The following is a 13,732-nucleotide window of genomic DNA, read 5'->3' as shown; positions in this document are numbered from 1 at the left end:
ACCGAGGCTGGAGAAGGCGGAAGCGCCCCCGGGGCACGTTGGGAGATGTAGTTCCTGACTCTCTCACTAGCGGAAGTGACGTTCGATCGGGGAGGACGAGCCGGGCTCGTGCAAAGCCGTTGGCGCCTCTCCTAAGGTGAGGAAGCGTTTTCTGACGCTCGAGCTCTGGGCATGCGTAGATGGAGGGGGGGCAGAGTTGCGCTTGCGCAGAGGCAGAGCTCACCGGCTGCTGCGGGACCGGGCTGAGCGGCAGGGTCTGTGCCGGGGCGACCTTCATTAACCCCCCCGTGCCCGGCCCGCGCCCTGCTCCCTTGGGGCCGCCCCGGGCCCTGCCCGCCCCGCTGCCGAGCTGCCGCCTCCAGGTACCGGAGCGAGCCCCGGGGGCGGGGCGGTGACGCTGCCCCAGTGTCCGCGGGGACCCGGCATCGGGCGGCGCCGGGACCTGCTCCCGGGGGGGGCCGCGCCCGGGGGGGCTCGGAGCTGCTGTCCCAGCTGGAGCCCAGCGCCCCCCCGGCGGGGTCTGGACGGGGCAGCGGGTTAAGGGGCGAGGCTGGGAGACCCCGACCCCGCGGGGCTGGGCTGGGGGGCCGCTCTCTGCCGGCAGCAGGGCCCGGGCAGGCCCGGGAGGGGACGGGGGCAGCGAGCGGCCCCCCCCGGAGGCGGCCCGGCCCCAGGCTCGGCCAGGAGCTCGTTCCTCCGCGGGGCCGCGTCCTGCCGCACCTGGGAGACGCCTCGGGGCTGCCCAGCCCCAGGGGAGCCGCAGCCAGGCCCTGCCCCGCGCCGCCGGGACCCGGGGGGGCTCCTGTGGGGGGGGACCGGGGGGGGCTTGAACGGTCCCTGTGCAGCCTCAGGAAACCCCCGGGGGAGAAGGGGGGGGCGGGAGGTGAGTGAATTGGATCCTTTCCCTGCTCGTGTCGCTCACACCCTGATACAAATTCTCTCCAGTTCTTCCCCGTTTCTCAAATGTCAATTTAACATCTCCGGTGTGGGGCATTTTCCCACCCATTTTACCTGCAGCGATTTGTCCTCCTTTAGGTGAGAAATTGTTCCCTGAGTCGGTCCCCAAAACATGGCTGCCCCTGGAGTGGGGATGGGATGAGACGCCTCTTCTCTGCCAGGGTGGGGGAAGCGAGGAGCAAGTGCCCCCCGTGGAGACTGCCCAGACCCCGGTTTCCCAATCCCACTTGCTCGCCCCAAACTGCCAACACAGTTGCCCCCAGCTATCCGTTGATCCTCACCTGCCCATCCCCCACTGCTGCCCCCTTCCCTCACCCAGGAAGCCTTCCAGCTCCTCCTCTGCCCTCTTAAATCGCCTCCTCAAAGGCCTCCCTGCTGCCCCTGTGAATGGTGCCAGACGGGGAACCATCACTTTCTGTTTATGTATTGCACAGTCATATAAAATCTAGTCAAACAGTCCCTCTTTTCCAACTAGTTATTTCATAGCAATATAAAATTCCCTCTGACCTTGGTGTTTTTTTCTCATGTTATCAATTACTTACTTTGTGACACGTATTCTCTGCAGATCTCAAAGATTGTTATGAAATACCCTAAACATTTGCCCCACTTTTTCTCTAGTTGTCTATTTCTAGTTGAATATACCCTGAGATTTTCTTAGTATTTTATAATTAAGAGAGATAGGGAAAATCTCAGATTTACACCTTTTCTCAGATTCTTGAACATGAAAATAAAAGAAAAGGAGTAATTGTGGCACCTTAGAGACTAACCAATTTATTTGAGCATGAGCTTTCGTGAGCTACAGCTCGCTTCATCGGATGCATACTGTGGAAACTGCAGAGGACATTATATACACAGAGACCATGAAACAATACCTCCTCCCACCCCACTCTCCTGCTGGTAATAGCTTATCTAAAGTGATCATCAAGTTGGGCCATTTCCAGCACAAATCCACCTTGATTATCATACACATTTTAAAGAGAGTGGTCACTTTGGATGGGCTATTACCAGCAGGAGAGTGAGTTTGTGGGGGTGGGGGGCGGAGGGTGAGAAAACCTAGATTTGTGCTGGAAATGGCCCAACTTGATGATCACTTTAGATAAGCTATTACCAGCAGGAGAGTGGGGTGGGAGGAGATATTGTTTCATGGTCTCTGTGTATATCATGTCTTCTGCAGTTTCCACAGTATGCATCCGATGAAGCGAGCTGTAGCTCACGAAAGCTCATGCTCAAATAAATTGGTTAGTCTCTAAGGTGCCACAAGTACTCCTTTTCTTTTTCCGAATACAAACTAACACGGCTGTTACTCTGAAACATGAAAATAAAATGTTTGCAAATGTTGCCCATTTCCTCTTGATTCATTTTTCAAATATTGATGTGAAATACACTCAGATTTTACCTCCTATCAACAACTGATATAAAATCCCTCTGATTTTCCACTTTCCTCTCTCTAATCTGCAAAATGGGAGGAGAGGGGTCCCAGGCAAAGGGCATGGCAGAGGCTCTGGGGGCTGCTACTAAGCATGCTCCTTCTCTCTGATCAGTTTGTGCCAGAATCCTGGCTCCAAGCACTGCCCAGCATTCCCGAGCCACATGCCCAGTCACTGTGATAACTTTTTGTCCACTCATCAAACACTGTGAGGTGAAATCACAGATTTTGCTTTTCTCCCCTCTTGAAAACTGCAGGACCATCCGGTTCTGTCGAGGAAAATTTGTGCCCCGAATCCTTCTCCTAGATCTGCGGGGTGAGGGAGGTGGGAAGCGGGTTAGCACTGCCATACAATGACCTCTTCCACAGCATTCTGGACTCATCCTTTCTGTAATCTGGTTTCATGGAGACCATTGTTAATCCATACTCACTGTATGGAAAGACAAGGAGTGACTCCAGATGAACAGTGGGGCAAATGAGATTAGCAAGTCTCCCTGTGAGGAGGTGCTCTCATTAGCTGCTCTCCCCAGAGAGCTAAAGGAGGGAAGGCTGCTCAAAAGCTCTGTCCCCCTCTCCTAAGGATATTGGGGTTCAGCTTCCTGGGTCAGACGCTGCAGCCTCCATTGTGATCCGGGAGACCAGGTTTAGCAGCTGCTCCTACCCTAGCGGGGCTTCTGTGCTGGGAGGTGACCTTAATTAAAGCTTCTTCTCTGCCCAGCACAAGTACTGACTTTCTCCAGCTGGTACTAGCCCCTTGGAGCAGATCTGGGCTCTGTTAATATAAAATCTGAGCCACAAACTTCATGTAACTAAAAGACCTCAGGGAAAGTGCTGGGGACTGGCAAGAAAGTGACTCTGCACAAACAGCCCCTCCTCATTTCTCCTCCCATTAGCAATTGCCAGGAGAAAATCCAGCGGTGGGGTTGCAAAGAACCCAGGAATGGGACTTTCCCAGCCAGAGACACAGGGAGAGAGGACGGGGAAGGAGAGACTGAAAGGGGCAGTGGGAAGAAAGATTTCCAGCTCTAGTCCACCCAGACACACGTGTTGCAGCATCCCTGGGCAGAATCACTTTCCAGTGAACAAGAAAAGGATCAGACAGAGGAAAAGCCAGTTCCTGACTCCATATTCCCCCTGCTCCGTTATGGTTGCCATGGGGTCCATGTCCGAGGGAATCCCCTGGAGTGACTCCTTTGGTTCTGCTCTTTTCTAGCATTGTGTTCAGAGACTTTGTTACGGGGTGGGGGGAGGGAGAAGGGAGGTTAAAAATGTCTCTGTGTGCTTAGCCTGGCAGGAGGGGCCAGGTCTACACTGAAATAAAGAGATCAAGCATTTTTCCAGCCCGACAGAATCTAGGATATCTGTCTGCAGGGAAAGGCCCCTGGGGGAATTCTGATGTGAAATTAACTAAAGCCAGTTCTGAAACCCCCACAGTTACGCTTCTCACCCTCCCAGGCTGCAGAACAACATCCATCCTCCACCTCAGCTCCTCCCATGGGACGGGGAAGAGAAATGGCTGCAGTGGAGCCAGCTCAGGTAGGGATTATTGGGGAGTTTTGGGTGGGTTCCTTCTGGAGGGAGGGGGACAGCAAATACACCAGAGACGGGAAGGTTTGCACAGTCTGGTTTGGAGGTTGGACCGGGGCAGGAAATCCACAAGGTGGAGAAAGGGAGGAGGACAGGGGGTGGCAAACCTGCTGGGAGTTATTTAATAAGTGGCCTCGATTCTGGGACCAGATCCATGAGGTTGGGAGGTGGAAATGCTCTAATTTGTTGAACAGAAAATAACCCACCTACATGGGGCTAGGAAACCTAGCCAGACTCATAGTGCGGGAGCCTGACCCGACTAAGCAGTGGGTGCCGTGAGATATGAAGGGGGCACCCACCAGTCAGGCTTAGGGGAGATACCCCTCCCTTCATATCCAGCTCCTCGCATTCAGGAGCGTGTTGGACTTCCTACCAGGGACCTGTCCCTGGACCCTGCTGTGGGCTCCATCTCCTGTATCAGTCTGTGGCTAGTAGGTGTGTGATGGATCTGGTGGGAGAGAGGAGAGGCTCTCTCTTCGTTCCCTCACCCTGGTGGTTCCAGGATGCTCTGAGCGAGGTGGGGGTGATCCACCCAGAGCTTCCATTTGATTGGCTCCTCTCCCACACAAATAGTGGGGCAGCAGCTACTGAGTGTTGGACTTTTGCTCTCTCAGGGACCGGTGACCTTCGCGGAGGTGGCTGTGTATTTCACCAGGGAAGAGTGGGCTCTGCTGCACCCTGCTCAGAGAGCTCTCTACAGAGATGTCATGCAGGAGAACTATAAGAATGTGACCTTGCAGGGTAAGGATTCCCGTCCCCTCAGTTCTTGGAAGGGGAAATGAAGAGATACGGTTGACGCCACCCCCCAATGGCATCTCTGCTCTGTCCTGTTTCAGCATCACCCCAATATGCCAGTTACACACACACACGACCAGAGACCTTCCCCTGCTGAAGAACACTTTGGGAACAGAGCACAGGAGCAGTATCGCACAGTGTCAGATACCTCTTTCTGCTCAAGTAAAACTGGGGCTTAGGTCCAGCATAACCAACAGAAGCTTCCTACCCCCGGCCTTCTCGGAAACCCTGAGCCTACTCCACCCGAACCAGAATGTGCTTGGGTGTAACAAACAGGCTGCTGGAATCAGAGCTGCTGGTCCAGGGCTACTTATCACACAGACACCCAGTGCGTCCTTGTATGCTGGCTGGGGGTATCCAGACAGGGGAGCTCCAACAGCAGAACATTGAATCTCACCCAGGATTACAGATGACACAAGTCCTCACTGGTCTGGATTGCACTGCAGTGTATGAAAATGGCTTATGTTGGTAGTGAAACTTCCTGAGACATGGAGAGTCTTGCTTCTCCATCCGCACATGTAATAGCCACCACCTCTCTTCTCTGCAGGCTCCTTGGATTTTTGATTACCTCTTTGTCACATGACCCCGATTCTTATCTTTCACATTCTGCTTTTCTAGACTAATTAGCGTCGTTGCTCCTGAATTATAGCTTCTAATTTCCCAGTGTTCTCCACACCCAGGGATTTTCCTTCTCCCTCCCGTTACACTGGGCTCACTAGATTCCCTAGTACATAAGAGCGGCCACGGTGGGTCAGACCAAAGGTCCATGTAGCCCAGTGTCCTGTCTTTCGAGAGTGGCCATGATTTTATAGACCTCTCTCATACCCGCTTTCGTCTCTTTTCTAAGCTGAAAAGGCCCAGTCTTTTTCATCTCTCCTCATACGGAAGCTCTTCCATACCCCTAATCATATTTTTTTCCCTTTTCTGAACCTCTTCCAATTCCAGTCTATCATTTTTGAGATGTGGCAACCACATTTGCATGCGGTATTCAAGATGTGGGCGTATCATGGATTTATTTATTTTTATGGGCTTACCATGGATTTATAGAGAAGCAATATGTTATTTTCTGTCGTCTTATCTATCCCTTTCTGTTTGCTTTTTGACTGCCTCTGCACCTTGAGTGAACGTTTTCAGAGAACTCTCCACAAGGACTCCAAGATCCCACTCTTGAGTGGAAACAGCTAATTTAGACCCTATCATTTTATATGTATAGATGGGATTATGTTTTGCAATGGGCTGCAATACGTGCTATCCTGACATCTAGTACTGCTGAGCTCCTGCATTCAGTAATATCCCTACCCTTCCTGTTTCCTTTCTCCACTGAACCCCACCAGCCCATGCTTACTGTTCCTGACTTCTCCAGGACTGACTCATAGTCTCTGGACTTCTCTGTCGGCAAGAAGCAATGGCAGGGAGACTTGCCCTCTGTCTGGAGTCTTCGATTTCTGGGAGAAGGATTTACTTTCTCTGTGTTTTTAGGAGACCCTTTGAAATTCAGCGTCTGCGACATTAACCACAGTACAATCTGGACTGTTGAACAGCTGTTTCCCCTCAGTTCCCCAACCTGCGGTGCTTTTTACACTGCTTTACTGTGAGAAGAGCCACTCCTGGGCGGTTAACACACAGTCTCCAGCATGTAACTCGCTCCCAACTTCACAGTATTGACTGCTGCTAGGCAGCGATGCTCCAGTTACAGTACACCACAGGAGAACATCAGAAAATTCTCTGCTCCCAGACTTTCCCCCAGAAATGTGCATCTTGCATTGTCCAGCACACTGCTGAACAATGCAAACTCATACGAAGTCTGTCATTTCATCAGTGGAAAATGACATGCACCAAGCTCGTTATTCCAGATGGAGTTTCCAACACACTTTAATCCAAACACACTGGTTAAATAAAACAATAAAACCAAATTGTTAACTACTGAAAAAAAGGATTTTAAGTGACTACAGGTAATGAGGCCTAAAAGTCAGAATTGTTTACAAAAGAAATGCAAGATAAAACACAAACTAACATCTAACTTAACAAGCTAAAACGGATTCAAAGCAAATGTTTCTCTCACCATATGCCAAGACAGGCTGGTGGCTGTCCTTTCAGCCAGGACTCCCCTAACCCGCCCCTGATGCCCAAGTACACTTCTTCAGGAGTTGTCATGAACAGAGGAAAAGGGGGGAGAGAGAGAGAGTCTCAAGCATTTTCCTCACCTCTTTTTATAGTTCAGTCCTTTGTACTAGAAACAAATTCCGTTCTCAGCTGAGTGTTGCTGACAGGCTGTCTGTTGTCGATATGAGCTTCAAGTGGTCCCTTTGAAGGAATGTAAATGTCTTCACACCTTCCCACTGCCGGAGAATGGCTGTTTGACCAGCTGTTTGCCTTGCGGCCTCAGTGAACAAGAGTGAACATAGGGGTACAGACTGACACAATGTCTGTCTGTGTGTGTTCCCAGCAGATATGTGGGTACTCGGCATCTTAAAGGACCGGGGGAGCTGGTCCTGGGAATTCACTTGTTTACTAAGTGTGACACTATGTGGAATTGTGAGACTCTTTATATTATTATTATTTTATTATTAATACCAATATGATAAAATTGTAATGAATCCTGCTTGATGTGCCATGTAAGCTGTCATTGAAAATATTATGATTTTCCAAGTATGATCATTTTGTTTCTCTTTGTATCACCTTTGTATTGTGAGATATAGAGATGTAGGGTATATTTGTATTTCCAGTCTTGTGTAGTGTTTCTCGGTGACACCCCCAAACATATTGGCATCAGCACTGCCTAGCCTGTTCGATGGCCCATCCAGGGTCATCAGCTGTACAATGAGCCCATGGAAAGGACCAAGGGGATACACCTATTGAGTCAGCAAGACATGCAGGGGTGCGCCTGTGTACTGAGAACTCCAAGGCTTTTCCGTGCCATGTGCTGTGAAACTTGTGTTTGGGGCACAGGAAGTCTAAGCCACATGGCAAAAGGCATATAAAGAGGGTGGCTGCATCATCTCCCTTTTGTCTTCAATCCCTCTTCCTACCTCTGGAGTAACTTCTCTACAAACTGAAGCCTTGAACAAAGGACTGAATGACCCATCTAAGCTGTGGATGTGTTCCAGATGGACTTTCAAGCCACTAACTCACCAGTACCGCTAAGAACCTGATATATAGATTTCAGAATGTACCTGACTGCTTTCCCATTTCACTTCTTTCTGTCTTTCTTTTGTTTAAACCTTTAGTTTAGATGCCAAAGGATTGGCTGGCAGCATGGTATTTTGGGTAAGACCCGAATCTATCGTGACCTGATACTGGTGCTAACCCTTTGGGATCAGAAGAACATTTTGTTTGTGAGCAGAGTTTTTAAATAACCTCTGACTGCAGTGGACCTAGGTGCGGACTGGGACTCAGAGAACTGGAATGCAATAAAGGGGGCTGTGTAATTTCTTTTTTCAGCTTCTCGGTAACCAGTGTGGGTGATGAGAAACAGTTTGTGACTGGTCGGTGAGTTTAACTTCAGTGTTAACCACCAGTTTGGGGAGCATATGCTATCCCTTTTTCAGCCTGCCCTGACCTTGGTGTTTTCAGTGAGGGACTGCCCCAGGCACACCAGCTCACACTAAGCACTGAAGTTAATAGAATGTTTTTTAATAGAATGTTTGTCATAAAAAAAACAAAGTCTTGTGACATCAACTGAAGACATTTGTTTTCTTTCATCCGAGCAGGGTTTCCAGTTTCCAAACCTGATGTGATCTCCCAGCTGGAACAAGGGGAAGAGCTATGGGTCCCAGAGGAAAGAAAGATCCTGAGAGCTCCCTGCACAGGTGAGGAAACATTAAACCAACTCAGAATCTATAAGTGCCTGAAGGAACCATCTGGGATGCCCTACAAAGTCTTGGGAGGTCTCTCAGTTCATTATTGTCTCTAGCAGAGGTCGTATCCTCAGGGTAAATATAGCTCATGGCGTCCTATAGATCCTAGCAGACACCAGGCAGAAGTTTCCTCCCTTCCCCCTGTGAATTTGGATGGGATGTGAAGGCTGAATTGATCCCCCTCCTCTCTCCTATTTGGTGGAAGAGTTTGGGGGAGTTCAGGACCTGATTTTTATTTGGCCCCTCTCCACCACTTGTTTTCGTTTGGTCTTCCCCTTTCCATCCCTGTTTGAGGTTTCTATCTCTATCACAGCAGGTGATGCAAAGGTTTGTGAGAAAGAGGAGCAGAATTCTCAGCAGGAAAATGTTGAGCAAGTGGATAAACACAGAGAATTATCGCAAAGATGGAAAAGGAATGTGTCCAGGAGTCATGAGCAGGAAAAACCCTGTGCTATGCATCACAGACCAGAAAGAGAGCAGGGAAACCAGCCATTGGAGAAAATGGGTGAATTTATTTCCTGTCGGGGAACTCAGCAGGGCCTCAAAGAAACCACAACCCAGCAGGAAATCCTGAGGAGAAAGAGGAAAAATACATGCAGTGAGTGTGGGAAAAACTTCACTCAAAGATCAGCCCTTTCTAATCATCAGAGAATCCACACAGGGGAGAGGCCCTTCGAATGCAGTGAGTGTGGAAAATGCTTCACCAGGAGCTCAGACCGTTCTGTACATCAGAGAATCCACACAGTGGAGAGGCCCCATGAATGCCATGAGTGTGGGAAAAGATTCACTAGGAGCTCAGCCCTTTCTACTCATCAGAGAATCCACACAGGGGAAAGGCCCTACAAATGCAGTGAGTGTGGGAAAACCTTCATTAGGAGCTCAGCCCTTTCTAATCATCAGAGAATCCACACAGGGGAGAGGCCCTACAAATGCAGTGAGTGTGGGAAAAGCTTCATTCAAAGACCAGGCCTTTCTAAACATCAGAGAATCCACACAGGGGATAGGCCCTATGAATGCAGTGAGTGTGGGAAAAGATTCACTCAAAGATCAGGCCTTTTTCTCCATCAGAGAATCCATACAGGGGAGAGGCCCTATGAATGCAGTGAGTGTGGGAAAAGCTTCATTCAAAGATCAGCCCTTTTTCTCCATCAGAGAAGCCACACCGGGGAGAGGCCCTATGAATGCAGTGAGTGTGGGAAAAGATTCATTCAAAGATCAACGCTTTTTCAGCATCAGAGAATCCACACTGGGGAGAGGCCCTATGAATGCCGTCAGTGTGGGAAAAGCTTCAGTAAAAGATCAGGCCTTTTTGAGCATCAGAGAATCCACACAGGAGAAAGGCCCTATGAATGCAGTGAGTGTGGGAAAAGTTTCATTCAAAGATCAGGCCTTTTTCACCATCAGAGAATCCACACAGGGGAGAGGCCCTACGAATGCAGTGAGTGTGGAAAATGCGTCACTAGCAGCTCAGCCCTTTCTAAACATCAGAGAATCCACACAGGGGAGAGGCCCTACGAATGCAGTGAGTGTGGGAAAAGGTTCACTAGTAGCTCAGCCCTTTCTAATCATCAGAGAATCCACACAGGGGAGAGACCCTACGAATGCAGTGAGTGTGGGAAAAGCTTCTTTCAAAGATCACACCTTTTTCACCATCAGAGAATCCACAGAGGGGAGAGGCCCTATGAATGCAGTGAGTCTGGGAAAAGCTTCACGAACAGTTCAGCCCTTTCTAATCATCAGAAAATCCACACAGGGGAGAGGTCCTGTGAATGCAGTGAGTGTGGGAAAAGCTTCACTAGCAGCTCAGCGCTTTCTAATCATCAGAGAATCCACACAGGGGAGAGGCCCTACGAATGCAATGAATGTGGAAAATGCTTCACTAGGAGCTCAGACCGTTCTAAACATCATAGAATCCACACAGGGGAGAGGCCCTATGTATGCAGTGAGTGTGGGAAAAGCTTCATTCAAAGATCAGACCTTTGTAATCATCAGAGAATCCACACAGGTGAGAGGCCCTACGAATGCAGTGAGTGTGGGAAAACCTTCACTAGGAGTTCATCCGTTTATAAACATCAGAGAATCCACACAGGGGAGAGGCCGTTTCATAAATATGAAGGGAAGGGTAAACACCTTTAAAATCCTTCCTGGCCAAAGGAAAAACCCTTTCACCTGTAAAGGGTTAAGAAGCTAGGATAACCTCGCTGGCACCTGACCAAAATGACCAATGAGGAGACAAGATACTTTCAAAGGCTCTCTGTGTCTGTGTGATGCTTTTGCCTGGAACAGAAAGGAATGGAGTCTTAGAACTTAGTAAGTAATCTAGCTAGATATGCGTTAGATTCTGTTTTGTTGAAATGGCTGATAAAATAAGCTGTGCTGAATGTCATGTGATGTCAAAGTGTCATGTGATGAAGCATTTTTTGTTGTCTGTGCTTGGAGATCATGGTTTGACTTTTTTAATCCTATATCAGAGTCGCCATGACTGGAGATGAAAGTGTCAAAGACCTGGGAGGGGAATTCAAATGGATCCCAAACACAGTGTGATCGTTTGGAGTTTAAATCCCAGGTTCCATCTATTGGCAAATCCACTTCTGGCAAAGTGGCTATGTGTCGTTTCCCCCCCCACTCCCCCCCCATTATTTACATCCTAGTATACTGAAAATGTTGAAAATAACATAACTGACTCTTGAGACAGCACTCAGTGAAGTATGTTTGAATGGATCAGAGGAGAATGTGATGGGAGAATCTCTTGTCCTGATTCTGAATAATCAGATGTCAACTGCTCTGGAATTTCACTTGACACTTTTACTGTCGTGTATTCTCTGTCTGTGATGTGGGTTTCTATCTGTCCTGAGGGCTGTTTGCTCACCCAATTGGATAGTAGTTCAGTTTGATATGATGGAGCTCAGATCTATTGGAGAATTTCCGACAAGTGACCGTTTGCTAAAGTTGTAATTCCTCACTTCAGCTTTGCTTTTTCCCCATCCCTCCATGATGACATGGAGAAAGTTCAAATGCAGTTCTGTCAACGTGAGAGAACTCTCCAATTTACTGGACATGCTAACTAAGAAACAGCAGTGATTTTAAAATCTCCACTTTTTCAACAGCAGAACCCCATCTAACTGAAGGAAGTACATATGATCACAGTGTAGTTCAATTATTGAAGTCAATATTGTCTCAGATGATCTGGGGAGAGAATTCCACCGTAAGTGATTTTGAACTAGGCAAAATGGCCATGTATTTGGTTCCCAAATCATGTGTAAGCCAGGCCCTACAAAAGCTCTCTCCTAGTTAACCCTATGTGATGAGGAATCCTGCCCTTCATGACACAGATGTTGAGGAAATAGAAGTGGGGTTTTTGTTGAATTTATCCTTTGTATGTGCTAAAATGTGTATAAAATCAGTGTTGGCAATCTAATAGCTGCAGAAAAATGGCTATTTTTGAATAGAATCTCCAGCTCTGGTAACTTACGGAGATTCTGATCCTGCCCTGTATCCAGGCCTTGCCTGAAACTGTGCCACCAAATTAAAGAAAAGCTGGGCATGTCTTGGGGAGCCATTCCTCACTAACACTGTTGATATTTTGAGTGGTTTTGTAAAGGATTCTGCTTCAGAGAAGTGTAAATTTACCCTAACCAAGGCCAAGGATTTGGAAAGAACTGGGGTGAAAAGTACACACTCAGTTCTTGGTTTCTACTCCAGTAAAGGAAGCTATGGTAGCCAGGAAAATTGTTTGTACAAGCCCACTTACTCGTTTAGTGTCACTGATTACCATTCCAAAGGATACCAGGGTTAGATTGAGAACAATCATCCTTCACCATTTTGATCCAAAGAGAGAGTGCTTCATAGGACGTCGCTTCTCCGTGGATCCCACCCTGGCTACCTGATTGGGTACCAAGGACTTTGAGACGGTGGAAATGATGACAAGCAGTGAGGCAATGAATGTGTCGGGCTCCAGTTTCAGACGTCAGGATCCTATTTCTGAGCTACTGAAGTCCTCAAATCGTGGTTTAAAGACTTCAAGGTACGGAGAATCCTCCAGCAAGTTATACCGATAAATGTCTTTAGTGTAGACCAGACAGTTTTCTTTTGTGTTTTATGCATTTACATCACTTCTCCTCTACCTCCTCCTACTTTGAAAGATTAAAAGGTGAGAAAAGAGGTATTTTTCCTCATGATGCAAACCTTCCCATAAAGGAGACCTCTTCCACGAACACAAATGCAGAAGATCCTGAGATATATGAACTCCCAGAAGTGGTTGGGACCTACACTGGGAGAAACCACAACTTGAGCCAAGGTTCAATTGTTGGCAATGAGTTTTCTTTTAATCCCAACATATGACAAGAATTGGTGATCTTTGAATATGTTATTGTTACCGATGAAAATGAAATTATAGGTGACGTTATTGGTTAAAGAGTGAGAGACTAATAGTGTGATAATCTGAATGATTTTGGAATACTGAAAGTCGTCTTGTTTTTTGTTTTTTTTAGTTGTACAGGAAGTGATGGCTAATCTTGAAAAGTTAATTTGATTTAATTTACCCCCCTTAGTGTAAGAATTTCTGGTAGAAAACCTTGTTCCAAAGGTTGGGGTGGGAGAATGTGTGTGAGAGAGAGTGTATAAGAGAATATTGGCCCAGTATAGATTTTAATTTTTTGTATTTCAAATAGAACTCATTTTGCTTAGCCTCAGAATCAATTTCTATTAAAAGGAAAACTACTTGAGACAAGTTGTGTAACTTTTTGCCCACTTACACTGTAAGGGTCACTGACTTCCCCACTTCTCTAATTTGCAACAGAGAGGCATCACATCTGTCATAGCACACATGTCCAGCAGGTAGGAAAACCGCCATCGTCAACCATCAATACGAAGGAAAAGGCTGAACTCCATTGCCTTTCATATCAAAAAGCCATCTAAAGCTGGTCTACGCTGAAAAGCTGTGTTGCCATAGCCCCATCTCTCAGGGGTGTGAAAAATCCACTCCACTGAGAGAAGTAGTTAATGTGACCTGAGACCCAGTGTAGACAGTGTTAGGTTGTCAGAAGAATACTTCCAGTGTTTAAAGTATAGAGATAGCGTTAGACAGATTGATCCCCTATGGGAAGCAAGT

The 13,732-nt window shown here is 47.8% G+C and overlaps 1 protein-coding gene across 8 annotated transcripts in view; it reads left to right on the top strand.

Moving 5' to 3' along the window:
• The window catches only part of LOC144274583 (uncharacterized), a 33,959-nt gene extending 20,608 nt beyond the window's left edge, over positions 1–13,351 (top strand). The window contains exons 1-5 of one of the 8 annotated variants that reach the window (XM_077833485.1): positions 100–136; positions 3,839–3,919; positions 4,585–4,711; positions 8,473–8,574; positions 8,936–13,351. In XM_077833485.1, the coding sequence (XP_077689611.1) occupies positions 3,878–3,919; positions 4,585–4,711; positions 8,473–8,574; positions 8,936–10,758 (2,094 nt within the window). In that variant the 5' untranslated portion in view covers positions 100–136; positions 3,839–3,877 and the 3' untranslated portion in view covers positions 10,759–13,351. Of the gene's footprint in view, positions 1–99; positions 137–217; positions 363–3,817; positions 3,920–4,584; positions 4,712–8,472; positions 8,575–8,935 lie in introns of those variants that run through there. The other 7 variants (XM_077833483.1, XM_077833489.1, XM_077833484.1 and 4 more) reach the window with 7 other exon arrangements.
• The last annotated feature ends 381 nt before the right edge of the window (positions 13,352–13,732 follow it).

Source organism: Eretmochelys imbricata, chromosome 14 (assembly GCF_965152235.1).
Source record: "Eretmochelys imbricata isolate rEreImb1 chromosome 14, rEreImb1.hap1, whole genome shotgun sequence".
Lineage (NCBI taxonomy): Eukaryota > Metazoa > Chordata > Testudines > Cheloniidae > Eretmochelys > Eretmochelys imbricata.
Note: the sequence above shows the minus strand (reverse complement) of the source record. Positions and strands in the feature narration are given on the sequence as shown.